The sequence below is a fragment of the Pipistrellus hanaki genome (assembly GCF_964339955.1).
Source record: "Pipistrellus hanaki genome assembly, chromosome: 17".
In the NCBI taxonomy this organism is placed as follows: Eukaryota; Metazoa; Chordata; class Mammalia; order Chiroptera; family Vespertilionidae; genus Pipistrellus; species Pipistrellus hanaki.
This window is the reverse complement of record NC_140519.1, coordinates 40,451,471-40,478,333: the sequence shown is the minus strand read 5'-3', so window position 1 is coordinate 40,478,333 and position 26,863 is coordinate 40,451,471. Positions and strand designations below refer to the sequence as shown.

At 37.4% G+C, this 26,863-nt stretch overlaps 1 protein-coding gene across 2 annotated transcripts in view; it reads right to left on the bottom strand.

The window, feature by feature from the left end:
* FZD6 (frizzled class receptor 6) overlaps positions 1-26,863 on the bottom strand; it is a 33,009-nt gene continuing 6,146 nt past the window's right edge. Inside the window, exons 3-7 of one of the 2 annotated variants that reach the window (XM_084864554.1) lie at positions 11,720-11,916; positions 8,997-10,014; positions 6,171-6,319; positions 4,563-4,988; positions 1-3,256 (exon numbers count right to left, since the gene is read on the bottom strand). In XM_084864554.1, the coding sequence (XP_084720680.1) occupies positions 3,088-3,256; positions 4,563-4,988; positions 6,171-6,319; positions 8,997-10,014; positions 11,720-11,916 (1,959 nt within the window). In that variant the 3' untranslated portion in view covers positions 1-3,087. The remainder of the gene's footprint in view (positions 3,257-4,562; positions 4,989-6,170; positions 6,320-8,996; positions 10,015-11,719; positions 11,917-26,863) is intronic. The other variant, XM_084864555.1, reaches the window with a different exon arrangement.

Sequence of the window (26,863 nt, the reverse complement as noted above, 5' to 3'; positions counted from 1 at the left end):
TGGAGTAAAGATAATGTATTTAATAAATGGTGTTGGGGAAATTGGATGGAAACATGCAAATAAAAGAATCACCTTTTACACCATACACAAGAATAAACTCAATATGGATTAAAGACTTACATGTAAGACTCAAAACCATACAATTCCTAGAAAAAAACATGGGCAGTAAAATCTTGGATTTTTCTTGTAACAATATTTTTTCTTCTATATAACCTTGGGCATAGGAAGTAAAAGCAAAAAAAACCAAATTGGACTACATCAAACCAGTTTTTGTACAGCAAAGGAAACTAAGAAAAGGAAAAGACAACTCACTGAATGGGAGAATGTAGTCACCAATGCTACATTTTATAAGGAGTTTATATCCAACATTTATAAAGAACTTGTGTAACTCAACACCAAAAACAAACAATCCAATTAAAAAATGGGCAAAGGATCTGAATAGACACTTTGTCAAAGAGGATATACAGATGTCAAATAGACATGAAAAGATGCCCAATGGCACTAATTATCAGATAAATGCAAATTAAAACCACAATGAGATATCACTTCACGCTTGTCAGAACGGCTGTCATCAATAAATCAACACACAGCAAGTGTTGGCAAGGATGTGGAAAGTGAACCCACATGCACTGTTAGTGGGAATGCAGATTGGTGCAGCCATTGTGGAAAACAATATGGAGTTTCCTCAAAAAATTAAAAATGGAACTGCCTTATGGTATTTCAGGAAAATGGAAACAAATAGCTGGGTTAACAATACTTTGAATAAATAACCAGAAGTGGAATTGCTGGGTCCTTCTTTGTTTCTTGAAATAGCCTTTGTTTTAAAATCTATTCTGCCTGTATAAGTATTGCTAACCCTCTTCTGTGTGTTTGTTTCCATCTTCCTGAAAAATCATTTCCACCTCTTTGTGTGCCTTTTGATCTGAAGCGAGTCTCTTGCAGACAGCATATGTAAAGGTCTTGTTTTCTTATTCCTTCAACCACCAAATATCTTTTGATTGAAACTTTTAATCTACTTACATGTAATTGATTACTGATAGATTTATATATCCAAAGAAACCCAAAACACTACTTTGAAAAGGCATATGCATTCTTATGTTCATTGCATCTTTATTTACAATAGCCAACATATGGAAGCAAACAAAGTGCCCATCAAAAGAAATAGTGTACATATACAATGCAATATGACTCAGTGATAAAAAAAAAAAAAGAAAGGAAATCTTGCCATCTGCAACCACACAGAAGATACTGTGCTGACTGAAATAAGTCAGAGTGAAAAAGACAAATGTCACATGATTCCACTTATCTATGTAAGCTATAAAACAAAATAAATGAACAAAGAAAACAAAAACAAACTCACAAAGAGAACAAATTGATGGTTGCTAAAGGGGAGGAGAATTCGGAGGGTGGGTGGAAAAGGTTAAGGGATTAACAGTCATGGGGATGTAAAGTATAGCAGAGAGAATATAGTAAGTAATAATGTAATAACTATGTATGGTGTCAGATGGGTACCAGATTTATGGGGTGATCACTTTATAAGATATATGAAAGTCTAATCACTACACCTGAAACTAATATAATATTGTATGTGAACTGTAATTGAAAAATAAAAAAATTATTTAAAAAGAAAATAATCAAATAAAAAGAAAATTCTGGCTTATCAGTCATTGAGCTACTGACCTGAAGGATTATGCCACTTCCTGGGCCAGGACCACACTACATGACATGGAACACGCCACAATCTCTTATATAAAGAAAATTTTATTACTGAAAAGATCACATAAAAAAAGGTTTTTGTATACAAAATTAACAAATGTGGAAAAGTTAGTATTTACAACGTTTTCCATACAGTACATGATAATTTTCTTTGTATGTTCTAAGTGAATGGTAATAGAGAAAAAACCAAAAGCATCAGAAAACCTACTTGAGGAATACTACTTAATTAGAAACAAAATTAAGAATATTCTTTAGTATTTTAAAGTATATTATATGAAATTTGACTTATTTTGTCAGGACTACATTTTTTCCATTTGATTGGCACTAAAATTGCTAACACACTTTTTCATGTTCAGCAAAATCCTATTTAGCTGCAGAAATGAATTCTACATAATATCTGGAAAAGATACTGCACAAATACAAACCATGTGTAGTATTCTAAATGTTAAAAGACAAAAGTTAAAACAAAAGTATAAGCAACTGTAGTGGTCATAATAACATAATCCTGGGTGAGCAAGAAACATTTAAAAAAATCGATTGCACTTGGCTTAATTTATAGAAGGGTAACAGTCCATCTACTAATCCTGCAGGACATTTTATTTTTAAAATGTAGAAGGATCAGCAAGCAACATAATATAAACATTAGACACTCTTTCAAAGAGCACCTTATTTCAGTTGTGTAATAGAGCTGTGAAACTTATAAAAACAATTCAACTTATAAAATTCACATACTGAAGACAGTAAGGTACAGTAAGTGGATTTTTTAGTTGAATTCCCATTATGACACCTCTGATGTGCCAATTTTTTATTCTACAAAAAAAATACTATTTTTCAATTTTCTTAGCAGTTCAGTGTAAAAGCTACCAAAGTAGTGTGAAAATAAGATATCAGGTAACATAATAAAATATTTGAGTAGATTTTCCAGGATATCTAAAAAAAAACTTCAAATACATATAAACTTATTTTCAAATATATAAAAAAGATGTAAGGATAAGTTTTAAATACTTCAGCAGAGAAAAATCTTGATTTTATATCATAAAAGTAAAATAGCATTGTACACCTTAAAATACTTTTAACAAGAGCAGAATCTTCATAAATAAAAAAAGGAAGATTCCTCTAATTCCCTCTTCCCACACAATTTAAAAAAATATTATTAACCTGCACATTTCTGTCTTTCGGGTATATTGCTGTCACTGACCTCTATGTGAAATGGATCATATTATTCTCAGCATTTCTTGTTTCCGTGTAACAGCAGGCAGTGCAACTCTAAGCACAAAGGAAGGATTTAATAGTGGTTCTTGTACGTCGGTGTACGAACACCGCCTCCAGTGTAACACAAGGACACTTCTCAGTAACGAGATAAGCTCGTTTTCAGGTATCCGCGTGGCTGCCGGCGCCCTGCTCTTTTCCAGCTCCGGAAGCCGAGCGGCTGAGCAGCGACGTGGAGCCGTTGGGGCTGCTTGGTTCTGAAGGACAGGGGACCTGCAAGCTGTTGCTCTGCACGGGGCCGGCTTCGGTGACACCAGTCTTTGGAGCCCCCCTAGAAAAGAACAGAAGCGGACACACATACACACCGAGCACACAGGTGATGCCAGGTGTCCTTATAACTGCTCCTCACCTGCATGAGCTTTACTTCCAGCCAGTGTCCACTTGATCATAGGATAATTGACTGAAACTGCATGTCTGGTCTAACACCTCAAAACACAAATACTTCATTTTCAAATAATGTTTGCTAACTTTGGAAACTGTCAAGCACACCCATCATGGGCTGAGCATGGTGTCTCCTGGGGAAATCAATTAATGAGCCAGGCTTCCTGCCCTCAGATCAGCATACATTTTATTGATTTTCCACCATGGATTGACTATGGAAGCAGCAGGGAATACAACGGTAAGAACTCAGCTCTGCCTTTAAGGAGTTTACAAATCTAGTGGGGGATGAAAGCATATATGTAATTACGATCCAGGGGTGAAAAAGCTGTTCCAGCAACACGGAGAAGGTGCGTTTGGCCTAGCTCAGAAGGGTGAGGTAAGACAACCTTGAGTCCTTCAAGTAGTTGTCAGCATTCTGGCTAACTTCATGGATAGCTGTGTTTGGATCACTTTGACTACATGGAAATTTCATTAAAGATAATGTCAGTATCCTTTCATGCTCAGAAAATAAAAAACATCCTATAATGTTTTTATAAGATGGGAACATCCGGCCCGAGAGCCATATAAAGGACCAAAAATCATTTGGCCTGTCCCTGTCAAGGCATTAGGGGTGAGTTAATTAAATGTTTGGCCAAATATTGGAGGCTAATTTTTAAGTGGATAATTTCATATGGCTCCCGAATGATGTTATAAATATACAAATGGCCCTTGGCTGAAAAAAAGGTTCCCTACCCCTGGCGACTCTAAACTGGCAAGTACCTTTTAGACACTACTGTGAAGCAGTACTAATTAAAACTTAGCCTGAAGATGGTAGTTACACTCATCTCTTCCCAAGACCAAACTGGAATTTCAACTAAAATATAGATCAACCTTAGTAAAATTTAGCCTATATTTCCGATAAATCTTAATCATTTACCTAAATATACATGTAACTCTTAACAATTACCAGAGAAATGAACATGAGTGTTATACTTGAACAACATTCATGAAGCATCTTCTCCAAGCTAAGAATTAAACTACAAAACAGAATATTCATAGGCTGAACTGCAACTTCTTAAATCCAAACTTTCTGGGATTAGTGTATAAACATGTCGTCTGGTAGAATGCTTTCTTTGCAAACATGTTACGCTTTAATAAAAAATGTATAATGCGTATTTGAAATAGTCAAGACTTGAGAGAACAGAAGCGAAGCTCACCTTCCTTCACTCTGCGCACTTTCGGACACACTGCTCTTCTCGGTCCCGTGGCCTGCCCGGCCTTTCCCGTCAGCCTGCTCCCCACAGAGTTTGGAGCTGGATCCCGCTGGGGAGGCAGGTCCCCCACAGTCCTCTGCTCTGGGTTTGGGGGTGTTCACCCCGTCTTCTCTCACTTCCTTCACTGATGTTTCCGGAGAAGTTTGAATTTCTGTCAAAGTTTCTTGTCCTAAGTAATCGTGGTTAGCAATCGCTACTGCAGAAGTGCCGTGATTTGCTGCCGTTCCTGTGCTGGTCCCCATGGATTTGGAAATGACCTTCAGCTTATGTGAACTTGGCTTGTAGTGCTTTTTGTGTTTAACTTTAGAGTTGTGCTTTAAGAAAAACTCACATGACTCCTGTAGTACTCTTCGACTCTCACTGATTGGACTGTAAGAAAGGAGAGGATTTACTTTAAAATGGTGTTATAATAGAAGCCATAAAGCATATCACATAGCTGTGCTAAAAGACCTTCTTCAGTATAGTTAAAAGTTATATAAGATTTACTTACAAAATATGGGATCATAACTACTAAGCGATATAAGTGAATTGCCATGATGTGAAATCTTTTATGGATACACCGTTAGTTGCTTTTGTTAGTATAAATAGTAGACTGGTAAGGAATTAAATAGGCAACATCCAAGAATGAGAGAAGGGAAACGCAAACCAGCTTAAAGTAGAGGCCTAACTGTATGTGTACCATATGTAAGTATATCAAATGTTAAAATAAACCAGAAGAGAGAGGACACAGAATATGATTAGTGGTCTGCTTAAATTAAACTGTTTTTCTTTCTAATTTAAAGTCAGCAAGTTATACTTAAGTTAGTGTGGGTATATAAATATAGAAAAGACATATAATAATAGTGCAAAAATGTAAAGTCCAGTTAAATGCAATCCTTCAGATTTCAAAAACTTATTTGTGAGCCTACAGTTCTTAAATTTTTACCACAAAAAAGTTCATTAATCAGACCAAGAAGGAATGGTTTAAAAAACTCTCTTGTACACTACTAATAGTACATAGAACACAATGTACTTAAATAACTGAAGTGAACTATTCACTCAGAAATGTAAATCTATTATATTGTTATAGAATATTCCTTAAGTTTGAATTTTTACCATCTTAGGCAAGGTAAATAAGTGAAATTTTAAGTCAACACTATGTGTAATAAAATTTAAAGGTAAATAATGACCATTAAGACATCACATCCAAATCATCCTTTATAAATTTCCTTACATATACTTTATCCCATTTAATATTTTATCATTGATAAAAAAAAGGATTAAATTATTAAAAGTGCTATTCCCAAAAATAACGAATCCAATGAAAGCAGAAATAATATAAGCCATGGAAAGAAAATGCACATTTTATAAATCTTTCCTTCATATTTCAATAGACTAGCATATGTCAGACTATTATACAGATGCCAGAGAAAAGCATCTCTCTCCATGAAGATTGCCAAGCTTGAAACAACCGATATAATAAAGTTCCAGTACAATGATGATTGAAATAGTTCCCTGGTATTTGAGCTATTTAATTCTAAGACAGTGTCAGATAGTTCAATAGGTTCTTACTCTCTCTTGCGATTGCGTTTAAAAAACCCAGCCCACTCTGTGCATGTCTTTTTGCTTCCAACCCAGAAGACGGCAGAGATGCCAACAATTAATGTCATCAGATATTTTATCATAAACAAAGCCAATTCTGGTCGACTTTCTGTTTTTGCCTGTAAAAAAATGGTGAATAAACATTTCAGTGATACATTTTAAGTGAAGTCTATATAGTCAATGTAAAATGAACAAAAAAATAAATCTGGTCTGTTTTTTTATAAAATATTTAAAATTTTATAAATAATTTACATAATAAATAGTGTTTTAAGTGTCAATACATTCTTTACCTAAGTTCTGAACAAATAACCTTATATATATGTCAAAATATATAGCTAGAAAGGGAAAAATACTTAAATATATTTAGGAAGGATGTCCTTCCTAATCATGGCTTGATTTCCTGAACTTTTTCCTCTTAGAAGTATAACTGCCAAATATTTGCCTCTAAATATTTATATTTTTCCTTCACTTTAATCTACCACAAAAACACACACATTTAAACTCCTTATAATAATATATTGTTTTAGAATCTTTACACATTGTTGGTGTTTATGTTTTAAAATCGATTTGTTAGAGCAAAATAAGTATTAAATTGAAAATTTCATAAAAAATAATCCATACTTTTTTCTAAGTATAAACTTTAATATTATTTTTAAAATGTTACTCAAGTATCAAAATACTACACATCCCATATTACATATTGCTCTTTTCACTTACTAATATTTCTTGGTTATATTATTCTATATCAGTAGAAATAGAGCTTCTCATTCATTTTTAAAGGCTGTTCCATTGTGTGAGCATAACTTATTCAAGTACTCTTATTAATGGATATTTAGGTTATTTTCAACCTATTGCCATTGTAATACTGATGCAGTGACTATCTTTGTATGTAGGCAACCGCTCACATTTGTGAGCAGATTCGTCAATAAATTCCCATAAGGACACGATCAAAGATATGTTCATTTTAAATGACAGATACTGTCAAATTACTTTTCATGGAAGGTTGAACTGATTAATAACAAAGTCTGAGAATGTGCACTTTGCCAGTTTCACCAACACAGTGGCTATAAAACCTTCAGATGTTTGCTATGACATAAGTAGGCACAATAAGTCATTGTAAATTTTGTTGTTGTTGTAAATCCTCACCCAAGGGTTTTTTCCCCACTGATTTTTAGAGAGTGGAAAGGAGGGAAATAGAGAGAGAGACAGACGGACAGGCAGACAGACAGACAGACATTGATGTGAGAGAGAGAGAGAGAGACATCAATCGGTTGTCTTTTGCATGGGCCCCAGCAGGCCAGAGATCGAACCTGTAACCTAGGTAGAGCCCTTGACTGGGAATTGGAGCAGCATCCCTTCAGTCCTTGGGCCAATGCTCTAACTATTGGGAAACACCGGCCAGGGTTTATTATAATTTTAATTTGAAATTCTCTTACAACATTTTGCACATGTCAGAGGATTCATTTTCTGTGAATCCTCTACTTCATTTTCATACCAGACTTTGTTTATTTCTTATTGATCTATAGGAACTCTTTATAAATTAAGAAATTAGCCCTTCAACTGTGGTGTATTATGTGAATAAATTTTCCCAATTAGTTTTCTGACTTTGATTATGGTGGGGATTTTTGCCATACACAAACATTTTTTTAATGTAGTCAAATTTAGCAATTATTTCTTTTAAAGTTCCTGAATTTTATATCATATTTATTAAGTCCTCCACTTTAAGTTTAGAATTTTCTCATTGAATCTTCTAACACTTTATAGTTTATTTCCTTACATGAAATGTAATTTTTAAAAATTGTAGACTTTAAACTTTTTTGGCAGTATTTAATAATTGTATTTTCCTCCTACCCCAAAATTCTGAGAATACAGAAAACATTTACTGCATCAGGATAACTTTAAGACATAGCTCACTTATTAAATATATAGTAAAAATAACCTACTGATAACAGGCTGTAGATAGTATGTAAGGTAAGTAAAACTATTATTCCTACCCGTCAGTATTTAAATAGGTTCCACTGTTTTAAAATGTAGTAACTTTCTAGAATATATATTATTATGTAAAATAACCAGCCCACACATTGTTTGATTTAATAACTATGATGATAGTACTCATAATCAATATAATATATAATACCATATATAAATATTCAAGAAAAATGTATAAAATCTACTTAACACAAATTTTTTTCATTAAAAACTTCAATTAAAATCATTTAAATTTTTTTTCTATTTCCAGAAATTTACTTCTTTAATTTTAACACCAGTTTTATACTGATAAACATCAGGAGCATATGAAACACATTTTATTTCAACTGTACTTTTTTCAGTTAAGAAATGACAGTATGGTTTAGGCAAAAATCGAGTTCTGTTTTTATAAGCAAATAGTCTGCAAAAAAAAAATATATAGGATAACCCAATCAAATTAAATATACCCAAATAAAAATTTCCCCTATTAATTGAAGAATTTAAAACAACTCCCAATTCAGAAATTACTTCTCTTATTTTTCCCCAAGACCTGTTCTTCTGAGTCTTTTCTTCATTTCATTAATCTACCTTCACAACTCTATATAATTTTGAAAAGAACAGTGAAAGGAGACATTTATTATCATAACAAACTGAAAAACCTAAAGACACTTATCCCAGTTTCAACTGATGTAGAGGAAATAAATCCTATGTCTGCTGGATTTCTCGCCTGAAATTTTAACTTATGCTCATAATTAATTCAAGTATATTTCCAGGAAACGTTTCTATGCTACAATCAAATCGTGAAACAATACAAATGACAGCTTTTACCTGATAAGGACATGGGATGTGGTACTGACGACAGTGGTCAGAGACCCATGTGATCTCCCAGGTGAGCCTGTTCGCTTGCTCATAGACGTAACACCCAAGAAGGGTCACTAATGGCACGAGATACAGGCCACTGAAGACTCCAATTCGAATCATAAATTTCTTCAGTTTTTCTTGGTTGCGGCCGTCATGTTGTATCACTTGCCGCACGTGATTTAAGGAGATGATTCCGGCTAAGAGGAGAGACAGCCCGACAACCACACAGAGGCACAGCGGCAAGAGGACAAAGTAGCGAGAAGCATCCAGGTCATAGAGGCCAACAAAGCACACTCCACTGATGTTGTCCCCCTCAACCTTATTCATGGCGAGCAGCATGACAGTGAGAAAGCCCGGCGCTCCCCAGGCCACGGCATGAAACCACACTGCTTTCTGCTCAATGGCCTCACAGCTCCATTTTCTTCCTGCAGCCAAGAACCAGGTAATGGTCAGGATCACCCACCACACAGTGCCGGCCAGGGTGAAAAAATACAAAAACATAAACAAAATGGTGCAAGCCTTATTCTGAGAGCCTAGCACTACCGTCTCACCAACTTCTAGCTTCTCGTCGGCTTTATTGCAGGCTGTGCTGTTGCCTAGCAAGAATCCAATAAAATACATGAGAGATACAATGCTGTAACAGACTGAGTAATATATAATTGGTCTCTCTGGGTATCTGAATCTTTTAACATCGATTAGAAAGGTAAGGAATGTGAACAGAGTTGCGCACAGACAGAAGATTGAAACTATTCCGATAAAGCTTTTCGCGAACTCCAGCTCATCGCTTTTAAAGTACATGTTGGGGCACGGAGGTGCACACTGGTCAATTCCCAGGAACTTATAGCCTTGTCCCCCAGGGGTCTTAAGGTGCCTTGGACACCATATTCCAATGTCTCTTTGGACTTGTTCTGTTTTCTTCTGAGGACCGAGAAACTCTGTGTGTGGATCAAGTGTTACAGGAGAAGTCTCATCACAATACTGCAATCTGTAAAAATTACAAAAATTAAATATACAGTCAACATTTTTATTGAGTCACTATTTTAATGCTATGCTTTCCAATTATAAAATAGTTCCTTATGCATTCATAATTGATGGGAAGACACACAAACCTATAGCACTACATGCTAGTTGGGTAGAAAGTTTTGAAGTTGACTTAAAAATTTGTGTGGTTAATGAGGCCCTAACAAACTAACAAATATTAAATACAAGGCAAATGAACATATAAATTCCCTTACTTGGGAAACAATCAATTAATAATTTAAAAATAATGTTTGCTCTCAAGAATAAATATTTAAGAAGAAAAAAATTTTCTTGCTTGGTACTCTCCAGAAAAAATAAGAAGTACAGCCTTATCTGTTTATAAGCATATAAAATACAAGTCTTGGAAAAGTGAATTTTTATTATCTAACTAGAGGCCCGATGCACAAAGATTCCTGCGAGAATGGGCTTCCCTCCCCCTGGCTGCCGGCCCTGCCTTCGCTCTGGCCGGGGCTGCCCTCCCGCCTGCCAACGCGCCCCGAGGCTGGGAGCCGCTGGGCTGGTGCGGAACGCCACGACTTCTTGTTGGTGTAAAAGTCTCTGTGAAAGGAGATTTCCTCGATGTATGAGCATCTTCAACTTTACTACATACAGTTGACCCTTGAACAATATGGGTTTGAACTGCATAGATCCACTTACATGCAGGCTTTTTTTTTTTTTTCAATGAATAGTTTTAAGTGTATTTTCTCTTCCTTATGATTTTCTTAACATCTTTTGTCTAGCTTGCTTTATTGTAAGAATATAGTATATAATACATATAACATATACAAAACCTCCATTAACTGTTTATGTTATTGGTAAGTCTTCTGGGCAAAAACTTAATAGTTAAGTTTTTGGGGAGCCAAAAGTTATACACGGATTTTCGACTACAGGGGAGATCAGCAATCCTAACCCCTTAGCTGTTCAAGGGCAACTGTATTACTCAATTGTTCCTGAAAATAACTATGAATTTAGCAGAAATGTAAGAGTTCCATAAAGCTTCTTCAGTTCACAGGTGAACAAAAAGGTAGCTATCTTTCTTCCCAGATTTATTATATGAGTTCTTATTGTATCAGTACAATATTTCAAATTACAAGCTTATTTTGTTTCCAGAGAAAAGGAAACAAAAATAATTAATGAAGACTAATGTGCAAAAAGTGACTTGATAATAAGGTTCATTTCCCCCAGGTAAGGTCAAAGGCACTATTACATGTTCTCATAGAACTATGTACCTCGCCTTTGTTATATCTAAGCAGTTATAAATTTGCATTTCTTGTATAATTATTTGATTACTCTCCATTTCTTCCAAGCCACTGTAAGTTCCCTGAGAATAAGAACCAAGTCTGTTTTTTCTCACTATTGTGTCCATGACACTTATCACCACGGTACCCCGGGATATGTTAAGGTGTAATAAACATTTGTTGAATCAAATAACGAAAACCTGTCACTAACATTCTGGAAAGCTAACACCAGTATTAAAATATCATTATCAGACACAAAACTCTGGGGAGGGAGGGCATGTATGGGAAGGGGTGGGCAATGGTATATGTACAAAGATAATAATTTAATTTAAAAAATAAAAAAAAATAAAAATAAAAATATCATTATCATTAGTAGTGATATTGATATCAAAATATCAATATCATTATCATTCGGTTGAAAACATAATTTACCTGTCACATTTAAGTTCCTCAGGCCACTGGATCCCAAAAGTGTCAATTAAGTTTTTGCAATCAGAATATACTTTTTCACAAAATTTACGACAAGGTGGGTCCACATGAATTTGCTCTGTGCAGGTTGGTACAAAAGCTTTGCAAAGGAAAGTTTCAACATTTGGTGAACAATTCAGATTTGCAAGAGGAAGGAAGTGCTATTAAGAAAAACAGCAAGATAAAGTTAGGAAACTTTTTAATAACAAATGGAGAAATTAGTTAATTTACTGTTCAAAGTATATACATTTTTACTTATACCCCCAAAGAATATTTAATTATCACTCTCAATACAATCAAGTTTTGAGATCATTTTGTTTAGTCTGTTAGACTTAGGAACCTTCAGACACAATGCAATATTATTTTATTCAATTAATACATTTTAAGAAGATGTGCTAAATCAAAGCAAATCAAAAGCTTGTACTGGCCGAGACTGGTTTGGCTCAATGGATAGAGCGTCAGCTTGGGGACTGAAAGGTCCCGGGTTCGATTCCGGTCAAGGGCATGTGCCTTGGTTGCGGGCATATCCCCAGTAGGGGGTGTGCAAGAGGCAGCTGATCAATGACTCTATCTCATCGATGTTTCTAGCTCTCTATCTCTCTCCCTTCCTCTCTGTACAAAATCAATAAAATATATTTAAAAAAAAAAAAAAGCTTGTACTGATGGTTAGGTGAAATAAACTATACAAACGTTCAATTTATAAGTATACACAGAAATACCCCAACGCTGACTGAGTATCCTGAAAAACAAAGCCATCTGGGGCAGAGGAACAGCATGAGAACGACAAGGAGAATCACAAGGACATAGTCCATTCCGGGCAAGACGTACAGGGCGACTTAATAGAAGAAGGTCAGAGAGGTGGAATCAAGGGCAGACTAAAGAGAGAGATGAGACTGGAGAAGTATGCCATTGTAGGGAGCATGAATGACATGCTAAGTTGTTTGAATTTCAAAATAAAGGGATGAGATATTATTGGAGAATTTTAAGCAGGAAGTAACTCTGGAGTCTCACAGCTGAGTGTGAATCCTAGGTCTACACTTACTGGCTGTGTATCTTTGGCAAGTTACTTAACTTCTGTGTTTTAGTTTCTTCATTTGTAAAATGGCAATAACAACAGTAACTGACTCACAAGATTGTTGTGACTACCACATTAATAAACATAGGCATTCAACAAATGTTAGTTACTGTGATGATTACACTGTAGAGCTTAGGGATGGGTCCTGGATAAACATGGTGCATTGATCACATGTGTTTATCTTTCTTCCCTGTTCCCTCAGTACAATGACAATAAAGAAAATAAAGATGCTAATCCATTATTAAGTGAACAGGAGATACCACATTCGTGTACTTGAATTTTCCAAAGAACAGAAACATCTAAAAAGAAAGTCCCAAAACTTTGAGTGTCAGAAAGCTAGTAGAGGAGTGCGAGGTGACTAAATCAGACATGGGGGTGGATTACAGAGTACGAGTGGAAGGCTCACATGAGCATGAACTGATCTTGCCCTTAGGAAACGGAGGGTCTCAGTTCTTCCAGGCACCAAGTAGCACAACAGGTAAAAACTGGGGGCTGTTTACAAATCAGTTCCTCTCTCTGTTATCTCCCCACACCCACCCCAACAATGCCCCCTAAAACCTATCAGGGTTAGTTCCAAGAGGAATGGAGCTACAGATGTCCTTACACTCGAGCTACCTGGCACAGACCTGGGCAGAGGTGCAGCACAGGGTGAAGAGGCTGAACTGACTAAAAGACTAGGGAACCATGAAGCCCTCATCCTTTTCCTTCCCTGTTTCCAAAAGGTTGGCAGACAGGCATATGTTACCATCCCCGATCTTTGGGGGAAAAAACTCAACAGTCCTAGACAAGAGGAAAAAACCTCTAGATATTGACCATGAAAAAGCTTGACTTCACCTTAGAATGAAGCCAGTACCAAGCCCCATTGCTGCACATGGAGTTTTCAATGCACACACATTTAAAGGGGCAGCCAAGAATCGTCAGGCATCTGAATAAAGCCTTACGAGAGACAGATACCAAAACAAGCAAGCAGTAAAGGGAAATTTGGAGGGAACAGATTATGCGGGGGACAGAAGAAAACAAAACAAAATAAATCACAAAATAAACAAAAATGTTAATGTTAAATGGGAAGCTACTGCATTCATTAAAAAGAATAGGATACTACAGAAAATTAAAATAATAAGATAGCTGAAATAAAGAACTCTATGGAAGGATTAGAAGACAAAGTTGGAAAGAGATGGATAATTAGAAAATCCTTCCAATCAGAGCATCCATCTAAGTGCCTAACATCTGACTAAATGGGCTTCAGAAAGAAATGGCAGGGGGGGAAAAATGGGAATGGGGCTGATAATCAAAGAATATAAGAATAGTTCTCAAAATAGAAGGATACCAGTCTTCAAATGAAAATGCTGGCATCACACTTTGCAATCCTACATGTCTAGGCTAAACCTTTAGTCGATTAACTCTTTTTAAAAGATCTCTCTCACATTCTCAAATTTTCAAACCCCCAATTCCATACCCCATCCTCTCAGTTGATGATTTTGTTCCTAGTTCACTGAGAAGACAGAACAACCAGGCAATTTTCTCATCTTCTAAATAAATGTGCCAGCTATCTGCAGCTTGTCCGCACTCTGCCTTTTGTATTGCAATGGATGAACAATTTGAATCCCTAATCAACCACAACCTTCATTTGTATACTGGATTCTCTCCACTTGAATAGCCAAGGATTTTGTTTCTGCTATTGTCTCCTATTCTGGCAATAATTCCTCCCATCTATGCTACAAGGATTCCTCCATCAGACAGATTTGCTTTATTATCTCCCACCATTAAAAAAAAAGCACCACAAAACAATATCTTCCCTTGATTCCATATCTCAATCCCTATCCATTTGTTCCATTTTCCTAATCCCCTTTATAGAAAATTCCTCAAAATAGTTGTGTAAACTTACTTTCTCCGATCCCACTCTTCCCATTGCTTTGTAAGCCCCCTCTCCAATCAGGTTTTATACCTCGTACTCCAGAGAGAACTACCTTCGAAGTCACCATAACCTCCTCATTGTCAAATTCAATTCTGAGTCCTCATCCTACTCAAATCTTAACAACATCTGACATAACGAACTGCTCTCCTTCTGAGATACCTTTTTTTTTTTTTACTTGGCTTCTAGGACACAAGTTCTCCTGGATTTGTACCTATTCCGCAGGCTGTTTCTTTTCTGATCCTTTTCCATTTCCCAATATTAAATAATGAAGTGCCTCAGAGGTCAATCCTCAGACCTCTTCCCAATTTATGCTCACTGCTTAGGAAAAACTCATCCAGAACCATGGCATTAAATATCAACTATACATAAAAGATTCCCACATTTATCTCTGGTCCCCAGCTCTCCTGTGAACCCTGGACTTGAAAGACCATCCACCTCCAGGACAGTTCCACTTGCTGACACCAGGCATCTCAAACCCATGTCCGAAACAAAGAGCCTGATATATTAAATAAATAAAAGCACAGCTGCTGGCTGAAGAGGAAGCCCTCCCTTTAAGACACCTCCCACTGCTCTTCTTCCCCACCCTGACCTCAAAGCACCTCCAGAAATCACAATTTGAAACCAATGACCTCGCTAAACTCTCAAATTACAGTGAGAAAAAGGTAATCCAATCTCTTACTGAAATCCCCAAATCTTATCTGTTAGAATTTAAGTGCCCTGACCTAATGCTACTTTTAACAATACTATATAGCTACTGATAATAAATCAGAGCTTTGATGTAGTTAACACTTAACCATAAGCTAGGCACTATGCTTTTTCATATACCAATCCTTTTTATAATAACGTAAAATGTCAACAATGCTCTTGAGTTCTACATTCAGTAATAACTAAAATAGTCCCGTTGATTATAGTTTTAATGCTTCGAGAAATAAATTATAGGCTCCTTTAAGGAAATGGTGAGTCCCTGGAAGAAATTCTGTGGAAGTTAACTATTAGTACCAGCAGGGATGAAGAAGAAGTCTACTAAGAAGGCCACTAATACCTCTACTCTGAAAAATAGCCAGAGCCAAACTACGATGGACAATGAGAACCAAAATAAGTGGAGCATTTTACATAACCCTTGGCTGGAAATAATGCCAGCGTTGCCATTCTGGTTACAGCACTGCTACTGATTTTCAGTGCCACCTTTGGAAGATAATTTTCTGTCTTTGAGTCTCTGAGCATCCATCAGTGATATGAGAGCGAAGAACTACTAGATGATCTCTAAGGACACTTTGTGGCTCAAAAAGTTTATGAAGAGAGTAACAAAGCATAGAGTAACAGGGCTGGACTTAAACTTCAAAACAACTGTAGAAATTTTCTCCTTGGTAGGCAACTCTTGTAGAGTCTTGTACTGAGCTCTAGAGGGAACATCTATCACTTCTGCCTGCCCAGCAGTCCTGCTTTTGGAAATTCCAAAGTAGGTGGGATGCTACAGCAGCTTAAGGAGGGATGGTGTAGGGAGCAATCTGATAACAGAAACAGCTGGGTCGTTTGGATGCTCCCACGGGGAGAGGGTTGTACAAAGAACAGATTGTTTATGGGGAGGCAATAATGCCCACAATGTCAAAATAACGGCATTGACATTGGGACAGACTGGTCCTGGGACGTGATCCTAGCTGTGTCCTGGTTCCCTTTGCTCCTCCCTCTATTCTGAACCTCGTTCTTCAGCCTCCACATTGACTTGACAAGCTATTCAATATTCATTCATTTTCTGCTTATGTGAGTCAAAGTTGGTTTCTATTGTTTACAACCAAGACACACTGGTACAGCAATTTTATATGTGATCTCAGTAAGAGGAACTCCGGGAGTGGTTTTCTAGATTGTCCTGGAAGGGTCAAATCAAGTTGAATTTGGAAAAAATAATTATATATTACCTACAAGACACTATTATTCATTTGTGTTGTTTCTGAATGTGATGGGTTAAGATGGGGCTAAGTTACACTGCTAAGATCCAATGTGCTAGCTTCCAAAACTGAGTTTTTGGAGATTGGATGATAAATAATAGGCTTTTGACAGGGGCTCATTGGGACCCCAAAACCAACCCACTGTAATTTCCTAAATAGAGTGTATACTTCCATACTGTGTTTAGTAACAGCACAACTGCTACCTGGATAAATATTATTATGGTAGAAGGGGCCAATGAAAACCACTAGAGGAGTCCTGCTCTCACGACAGAAGATCAAGAGCTATACTGCAGACCAGGACTTTCACGGTTGGTGACACTATCAAAAACACATTCAGGGGCAGTAATTCTTAGCACCTGCCCATTTTAATTCTCTAGTACAATTGGATACGTTATCAATAGACGGCCTTAAGCCACCTTAATCAAATGGCTAAAGTGCTTTTCCATATTGATCTCTTTACTGTAACATATCAGTACAATACCTGGCACCTCATACGTGGCTCTAAACTGACCACTGCTGTTTTCTCCAAAAGCAAGTTCCTTTCATCCAGGAGGGACAGCAGCACAGTTTGCCAAGTGGCCTTAGGGTAGAGGTTCAAACAGTGAATCAGCAGCAGCAGCTGCAGCAGCAGCATACTCTGGGAATTTGTTAGAAATGCAAATGCACCATACCACCCAGATTCTGGAATTCTGGGGGTGGGGTCAGGGATCTGTTTTAACAAATCCTCCAGAAGATTCTGATGCACATCAGAGCTTGAGAAGCAATGCCTTAGAAGAACATCAGCTCTCCTGCTCTGTGCCTCAATTGCATTGTCAGAGGCTCTAACCATACCACTGTTTGAAAGGACATTATACTGGCCCGTTATACAGTCAAACCTCAATTCTTAACCATCTCTCATCTTGAATAATTCGGTTCTCAATCAAGTTGTTCACTGAAAAACTGTCTTGGCTGGCAAACAACACTTCAGCTCTCCACCCCACAAGCCTCTCATGTTGATACTTATAAGATCAGTCCCGAATCTCTCAGGTGAGTATGAATCAGTTCACTGCTAAACCTCACATTGTGTTTTGCTTTTGTTGCTACTTATTATTACTAAATACGCACAGGAAGTCCCTATGGATCCTACAAAGGTTAGTGATAGCAGCCAAGTTAAAAGAAAAGTTGTGAGGGCAACGATAAAACTAAAAAAAGAAATAACTGCAAAGTAAGACAGAGCTGTTCATGTGTCTGATCTGGGCTACCAACTACAGCAAAATTGACAATAAGTACAATTTTAAAACATACAGAGGTCATCAAGAGTGTTGATGTTGCTCAGAGTGTGCAACAATAATCACAAGCAATTGAGATAAGTTAAAACAGGGAGCGGAGCTTGAAGATGGCGACCGAACAGACGGACTTGTTCTGACCCCGGTCCCAAAACAGATAGAAGCAACATCTGAGTCGCTCAGGGAATGTTGATTAGCAGCTAAGGGGCAGCGGATCACTCTAGGAAGGTAAGGAAGTGTCCGCTGGACAATTTTTCCTGACCAAGCGGCCAGCACTCCCGACTTCTCCCGGAGCTCCGGGCTCAGCGCAAAGGCGGCGCCACCCTACCAGGAAGGGAGCAGCTTCTCTGAGGCCTGGAAAACCCACAGCCGAGGAGTCCATCGAGCACCTGTGGCGCCCCGATCGGAGCAAGCGGGTGGATTCAAGGAAGCTCTTCAACCACCCACAGAAAGGTCAGAGTCTGCGTGGCTAGGCTGAGAGTTCAGGCTGCGATAGCGCCATTGCTCCAGCGAGGCCCCGCCCCCAGAGCGGCCCTGAGCGCGCCACCAGGAGCGCCGCGAGGCCCGGCCCCAGTGCGGCCCTGAGCTCCACGGCCACGGAGCGCCGCGAGGCCCCGCCCCCAGAGCGGCCCTGAGCGCACCACCAGGAGCGCCGCGAGGCCCCGCCCCCAGAGCAGCCCTGAGCTCCACGGCCCCGGAGCGCCACGAGGCCCCGGCCCCAGTGCGGCTCAGAGCACCGCGGCCCGGAGCGCCGCGAGGCCCCGCCCCCAGAGCGGCCCTGAGCGCGCCACCAGGAGCGCTGTGAGGCCCCGGCCCCAGAGCGGCCCAGAGCACCGCGGCCCGGAGCGCCGCGAGGCCCCGCCCCCAGAGCGGCCGTGGCCCCGCCTATATTGTAGCCCGGGAGAGCTGCGAGGGCCCGCCCCCAGAGAGAAAGAGGGCCAGAGCAACCAAAGTCTGGGAGGTCAAACCAGTAACACTGACACCTAAGGGCTGAACTACAAACTGCCTTTTTTTTTTTTTTTTTCTTTTTTTTTTTTTTTCTTTTTTCTTTTTCTTTTTCTTTTAATTAATCAAAAATAAATAAATGGACACAAATAACTAAGATATAGCCTGCCTAAAATTAAGGACTACCTTACAAAACTGAGGTGCAGTGGAAAGCTGGGAACTGCAAGACTCTCTGATCCAAGAACCAGGCATACCAAATACAATAACAGAGGAAGTGATTGAACTCTACTGGACAATTTTATGCTAATTATACTATTCTTTATTTTATTTTAATTTTTTACATTTTTTATTTAATTTTCATTTTTTACATCTTTTACTTCAGAAACGATTTTTTTTTCTTTTTTCCTTACTTGATTTTACCTTTTCAATTATTACATTTTTCAATCTCTATCTTCACTATTACTACTGCTATTTTGCAATTTTTTTTTCTTTTTCTTTTCCTCCCCAGTACCATTTTACTTCGTCTTTATTTTACATTGGGAGTAACCTTCATTCTATTTTAATCTCTACTATAGCATCATTCACCCCTATCTCAATTCGACCTTTACCCCATCACTCTCTTACTAAACTTTAACCTTTTAGTCTCCAGTTTATCCTATCCCTTTCCGGCTTTAGTTTTTCCTCTATTCTTTCTGTATACCCCCTGCTAAAGCTCTCACTATACTCATAGATCTAAGTTCCAACCCCTGATACAAGTGTATAAATATCACTCTCTGCACTATATTAACTAGTTAAAAAAAAAAAAAAAAAAAAAAACACAAAAAAAAAAAACGGTTCTACTTTCTATCCTTTTCTCATTGTTTGAGTGAAGGTTGATTATTGTGAATATTGGTGCTTTTCAGTGAAATTGTTATGCTTATTCCAGTGTTGTTATTGTTGCTTTGTAATTTTTTTTAAATCCTCTGTTTTTGTTTGTTTCTTTGACTTCTGTATATCATAACCTTACTTAATAATAGTGGATATTGTATTGTAGTTTGTATTAATCTCCAAGTATTGTTACCGGCATTGGCTGGGCTCACTGGTTGATCTATGGCAATTTTCTCCACATATATATAGTTTGTTTCCCATTTTTTTAGTTTGCTTCTTCTCTCTCTCTCTCTCTCTCTCTCTCTCTCTCTCTCTCTCTCTCTCTCTCTCTCTCTTTCTCTCTCTCTCTTCTTTTTCTCCCTGTTTTCTAACTTCATTTTGTCATTACTTTATTTCTTCTTTGACTTTTTTTTTTTTTTTTAATTTTTCTTTATTTTATTTTTACCTTCCTTCCTTCCTTCTCTCCTATACCCTAATTTGCCTATCGCTAGGGGTTACCTTTATTAGAGGTTATTAATATTGTAAATACATTCCTGTTAAGTGCCTCTCGTGTTGTACATGGTAGTGTTGTATTTTGCACCTATAAATTAACGCAAGAGAAAGAACACCACATAACCAGACATCCTGAAAAGAGATACCATGGGAAGACAAAGAAACACCCCACAAATGAAAGAAAAGCAGGCATCACCAGAAAAGGAAGTAAACGAGCCAGAGGCAAGCAGCCTACCAGAGCAAGAGTTCAGAATAATGATTATTGGTTGGCTAAAAAGAATGGAAGAGAAATTTGACAATAACCAAGAAGAAATGAGGAAGAACCATCAGGAATTGAGGAAGAACCAAGAAGAAATGAAAAATGACATCGCTACCATGAAGAACTCAATAGAAAGCATCAAGAGTAGACTAGATGAAGCGGAAGACCGCATCAGTGAGCTAGAAGACAAGATGGAAAAAAATACCCAATTAGAGCAGCTTCTAGAAAAAAAGATTAAAAAGCAGGAGGAGAGCCTACGGGAGCTTTGGGACATTACAAAACAAAATAATATTCGAATAATAGGGGTTCCAGAAGGAAAGGAAACTGAGGTAGACGTGGAAAAAGTATTTCAAGAAATAATGACAGAAAACTTTCCTGAGATAGAGAAGAAAAAACCCACACAAATCCAAGATGCTCGCAGAGTCCCAAGCAAAATGAATCCCAGAAGACAGACGCCAAGGCACATTATAATTAAAGTGGCAAACAACAACGACAAAGTAAGAATCTTAAAAGCAGCCAGAGAGAGACAGAAAGTTACTTACAAAGGAACCCCCATCAGACTAGCAACTGATTTCTCAACAGAAACATATCAGGCCAGAAGGGAATGGGATGAAATATACAAAGTCATGCAAAGGAAGGGTTTGAATCCAAGAATACTGTACCCAGCAAGACTATCAATCAAAATTGAAGGGGAAATCAGGAGCTTCACAGACAAAAAAAGACTGAAGGAATTTATCTCCACCAAACCAGCAATGCAAGAAATGCTAAAGGGTCTACTGTAAAAATAAAGAAATAGGAATTGAAGAAGGAACATGGGTATAGAATAAAAATGCCATCAAATGAGTACCTATCAATAATAACCTTAAATGTAAATGGATTAAATGCTCCAATCAAAAGACATAGGGTGTCAGATTGGATAAGAAAACAAGACCCTTACATCTGTTGCCTACAAGAAACCCACCTCAGAAAAAAAGATGCACACAGACTGAGGGTGAAGGGATGGAAAAAAGTTTTCCAGGCAAATGGAAAGGAAAGAAAAGCTGGGGTAGCAATACTTATATCTGACAAATTAGATCTCAGAGTGAAGGACATAACAAGAGATAATGAAGGTCACTTCATAATACTAAAGGGTACAATCCAACAAGAAGAAATAACCCTGGTAAATATATATGCACCCAATACAGGAGCACCCAAATACATAAAAAAACTGCTGGAGGACATTAAGGGAGAGATTAATAGCAATACAATCATAGTAGGAGATTTTAATACCCCACTGTCACCCTTCGACAAATCATCTAAACAAAAAAGCAGCAAAGAAATATCAATCCTAAACGACTCACTAGACCAGATGGAATTAATTGACATCTTTAGAACATTCCACCCCAAAGCCACAGAATATACATTCTTCTCAAGTGCACATGGGACATTCTCAAAGATAGACCACATTTTGGGACATAGGCAGAGTCTATTCAAATTCAAGAAGATAGAAATCATATCAAGCATCTTCTCAGACCATAGTGGCATAAAACTGGAAATTAATTACAATAAAAATAATCCAAAGAAATCAAATACATGGAGACTAAACAACATGCTATTAAACAAGGACTGGGTTACCAGAGAAATCAAGGAAGAAATTAAAAACATCCTGGCAACAAATGACAATGAAAACACAACAATCCAAAATCTATGGGACACAGCAAAAGCAGTTTTGAGAGGGAAGTTCATATCCTTACAAGCCTATTGCAAAAAACTAGAAAAAATGGTAACAGATGAACTAACTCTACAACTCAAAGAGTTAGAAAAAGAGCAACAAGAAAAGCCCAGTGTAAGCAGAAGGAAGGAAATAACAAAAATCAGAGCACAGATAAATGACATAGAGACCAAAGAAACAATACATAAGATCAACAAAACCAAGAGCTGGTTCTTCGAAAGGATAAACAAGATTGATGGACCTCTAGCCAGGCTAACCAAGAAACAAAGAGAGAGGACCCAAATAAACAAAATCAGAAATGAAAGAGGTGAAATAACAACAGACCCCACCGAAATACAACAGATTGTTACAAAATACTACGAACAACTCTATTCCAACAAACTAAACAACCTGGAGGAAATGGACATATTCCTAGAAAAATACAAACTGCCAAAACTCAATCAGGAAGAATCTAAAAATCTCAATAGACCAGTGACGTGGGAAGAAATTGAAACCGTCATCAAAAAGCTTCCAGCAAACAAAAGCCCAGGGCCAGATGGCTTCACAGGAGAGTTTTACCAAACATTCAAGGAAGAACTAAAACCTATCCTCCTCAGACTATTCCAAAAAATCCAAGAGGAAGGAACACTTCCGAACTCCTTCTATGAAGCCAACATCACCCTAATACCAAAACCAGATAAAGACAACTCAATGAAAGAAAATTACAGGCCAATATCCCTCATGAACATAGATGCCAAAATCCTCAACAAAATTCTAGCAAATCGACTCCAGAAGAACATCACAAAGATCATACACCATGACCAAGTAGGATTTATTCCAGGAATGCAAGGATGGTACAATATCCGCAAATCAATAAACGTGATACATCACATAAACAAATTGAAAGATAAAAATCATATAGTCATATCAATTGACGCAGAAAAAGCATTTGACAAAATCCAACACCCTTTCCTGTTAAAAACTCTTAAAAAAGTGGGAGTACAAGGATCATACCTCAACATAATAAAAGCTATATATGATAAACCCACAGCCAACATTATACTCAATGGGCAAAAACTAAAACCATTCCCTCTAAGAACAGGAACAAGACAGGGATGCCCACTCTCGCCACTCCTGTTTGACATAGTTCTGGAAGTACTAGCCATTGCAATTAGACAAGAGGAGGAAATAAAAGGCATCCAAATTGGAAAAGAAGAAGTAAAGTTATCCTTATTTGCAGATGACATGATATTGTACATAAAAAACCCAAAAGACTCCATTAAAAAATTAATTGACTTAATAAATGAATTTGGCAACGTAGCAGGATATAAAATTAATGCCAAGAAATCCATGGCATTTCTATACACCAACAGTGAAACTACAGAAACAGAGGCTAAAAAAGCAATTCCATTCACCATCGCACCAAAAAAATTAAGATACCTAGGAATAAATTTAACTAAAGAAATAAAGGACCTATTTGCGGAAAACTACACGACACTGAAAAAAGAGATAGAGGAAGATGTAAGGAGATGGAAGAACATACCATGTTCATGGATTGGTAGGATCAACATCATCAAAATGTCCATACTTCCTAAAGCAATCTATAGGTTCAATGCACTCCCCATTAAAATACCAACGACATATTTCACTGACCTAGAAAGAACTCTCCAAAAGTTCATTTGGAACAATAAAAGACCCCGAATAGCCACAGCGATTCTGAGAAAGAAGAGTAAAGTAGGAGGGATCTCAATACCAGACTTCAAACTATACTACAAAGCCACTGTTCTCAAAACAGCCTGGTACTGGCACAAGAACAGACAAATAGATCAATGGAATAGAATTGAGAACCCAGATATCAACCCAAATCACTATGCTCAATTAATATTTGACAAAGGAGGCACGAATATACAATGGAGTCAAGACAGTCTCTTCAATAAATGGTGTTGGGAAAATTGGAAAGACACATGCAAAAGAATGAAACTAGATCACCAACTTACACCATTCACAAGGATAAACTCAAAATGGATACAGGACTTAAACATCAGACGGGAAACCATAAAAATACTAGAAGCATCCACAGGTAGCAAAATCTCAGACGTATGCCAAAATAACTTCTTCACTGATACGGCCCCTAGGGCAATGGAAGCTAAAGAGAAAATAAACAAATGGGACTACTTCAAAATAAAAAGCTTTTTTACAGCAAAAGAAACCATCAATAAAACAACAAGAAAGCCCACGGTGTGGGAGATCATATTTGCAAATATTACCACTGATAAAGGTTTAATCTCCAACATTTACAGACAGCTTATACAACTAAATAAAAGGAAGATGAATGATCCAATTAAAAAATGGGCAATGGACCTAAACAGAATATTTTCAAAAGAAGACAGAAGGAAGGCCAAAAGGCACATGAAAACATGCTCAAAGTCACTAAGTATCCGAGAGGTGCAAATCAAAACAACAATGCGGTACCATCTCACACCTGTCAGAATGGCCAACATCAACAAATCAACAAACGACAAGTGTTGGCGAGGTTGCGGAGAAAAAGGAACTCTCGTGCACTGCTGGTGGGAATGCAGACTGGTGCAACCACTGTGGAGAACAGTGTGGAGTTTCCTCAAAAAACTGAAAATGGAACTCCCATTTGACCCAGTAATCCCACTTCTAGGAATATATCCCAAGAAACTAGAAACACCAATCAGAAAGGATATATGCACCCCTATGTTCATAGCAGCACAATCTACAATAGCCAGAATTTGGAAACAGCCTAGGTGCCCGTCAGCAGATGATTGGATCCAAAAACTATGGTACATCTACACAATGGAATACTATGCTGCCATAAAGAAGAAGGAATTCTCATCATTTGCAGCAACCTGGATGGAATTGGAGAGCATCATGCTGAGTGAAATAAGCCAATCAACGAAAGAGAAACACCACATGACCTCACACATCGGTGGATGATAAAGATCTTTATAAACTGATGAACCAAGAGACAGATATAGAGAAAGTAAAGCAACAGGCAGACTGTCAAATTACAGTGGGGAGGGTAGGGATATCAGGGGGAGATAATAGATCAACCGAAGGACTTGTATAAATGCATATAAGTACAACCAATGGACATAAAACTATGGGGAGGGAGGGGATGTGTGGGAGGGAGGGAGGGGGGCAATAAAAAAAAAAATCAAGAAAATATGTAAAAAATAAATAAATAAATAAATAAATAAATAAATTAAAAAAAAAAAAAAAAAAAAAAAAAAAAAAAAAAAAGTTAAAACAGGGAATCATTCGGGGGGTCTGGAGCAGATTAATTCAATATTATTTCTAATAGGGAAAAATTATCCCGGTTTTGTTTTTGTTTTTGTTTTTGTTTTTGTTTTTAACATATCGCTTCTCAAACAGACTTTCAGAACAAATTAAGTTCAAGAACTGAGATTCCACTGTATTTAGAACATAAAGCTGATGAGGCTATAGACATGCGCCAACAAGGAGATTAACTCACATAAATAAAAGGGGCTCTTATTATTATTATTATTTTTTTTTTTTTGCTTCCACCTTGCTCTTGCTAATACTTCCTGGTACAGACTGGACACAACTGTGGGACACTTAGAGCATTTTACCCAAACTCCCTTTCATGAGTGGCGTGTCACCTAACTCACCTATTCATGACACCGGGGTACTCTGATACATTCCACCTTCCAGGGGCCTGCTCAGAATTAAAGCAGTGCGAGCACATTCCTCATGCTCTCAGCATGACTTCCTCTGCCATGCTTTTTGAAGCATGAACGAGAACCTCACTGGTACATGGAAGCAGCCACTTTATCGTGAGCAAGGCCAACCAAGCATCTGCTTCTCACTTCAGGATTCATGCTTTCTTCTCATGGTGGCATACACAGTAACTCTCAAGAAATATTAAAAGCTTAATTCTTACTTTAAAATGGCACCAAAAGGAAAGATAAATTCTAGTGATGGGAATAAAATAGAAAGTGACTGGGGAAAAAATAATTGATTTGCCTTAGCTAGACAACAGACTCATTAAGGATCTAAAGGGGTCCTTAAAGGTGTACGCCTCACAGAACAAATACTGTTGAAGTGGTTACAAGGATAGTAAATCCTTTGAGAACATTAATGGGCTTCTGTATAATAAAAATGGTAAAAACTCTGACACTTATTTTCATGATTGTGACCAATCTCAGGCAAGTCAGCTTCTTTAACGAATGCAAAGCGGAGCCTGCAATACGAGAATTAAAAATAAAAATTTGCATTATTTCCATATTGGAAAAGCCCCTATTTTTAAAAATATTTCTTAGTAGAGAGCATTACAAATTTTTGATTATCCAAAAGAGCTGTAATTTTCTTTGGAAATTAGACAAATATACACAGTAACTGGCTGGCACTACAAAAAAAAATTATATATATATATATATATATATATATATGTATATATATGTATTAATATATATGTATATCCGTCCACTGAAGTGACAACTTTTTTCATTTAAAACTTGTATTTCGCAAAACTAATCCTGGGGAAGCTACACAGTCAGGTACACAATCAATAAGCATTAGTGAATGAATACATGAAAAATATACAAACTAGAGTAATAAGGCTTCATTATGTACATGCCACAACTCAAGAAAAGGAAAGAGTCACAAC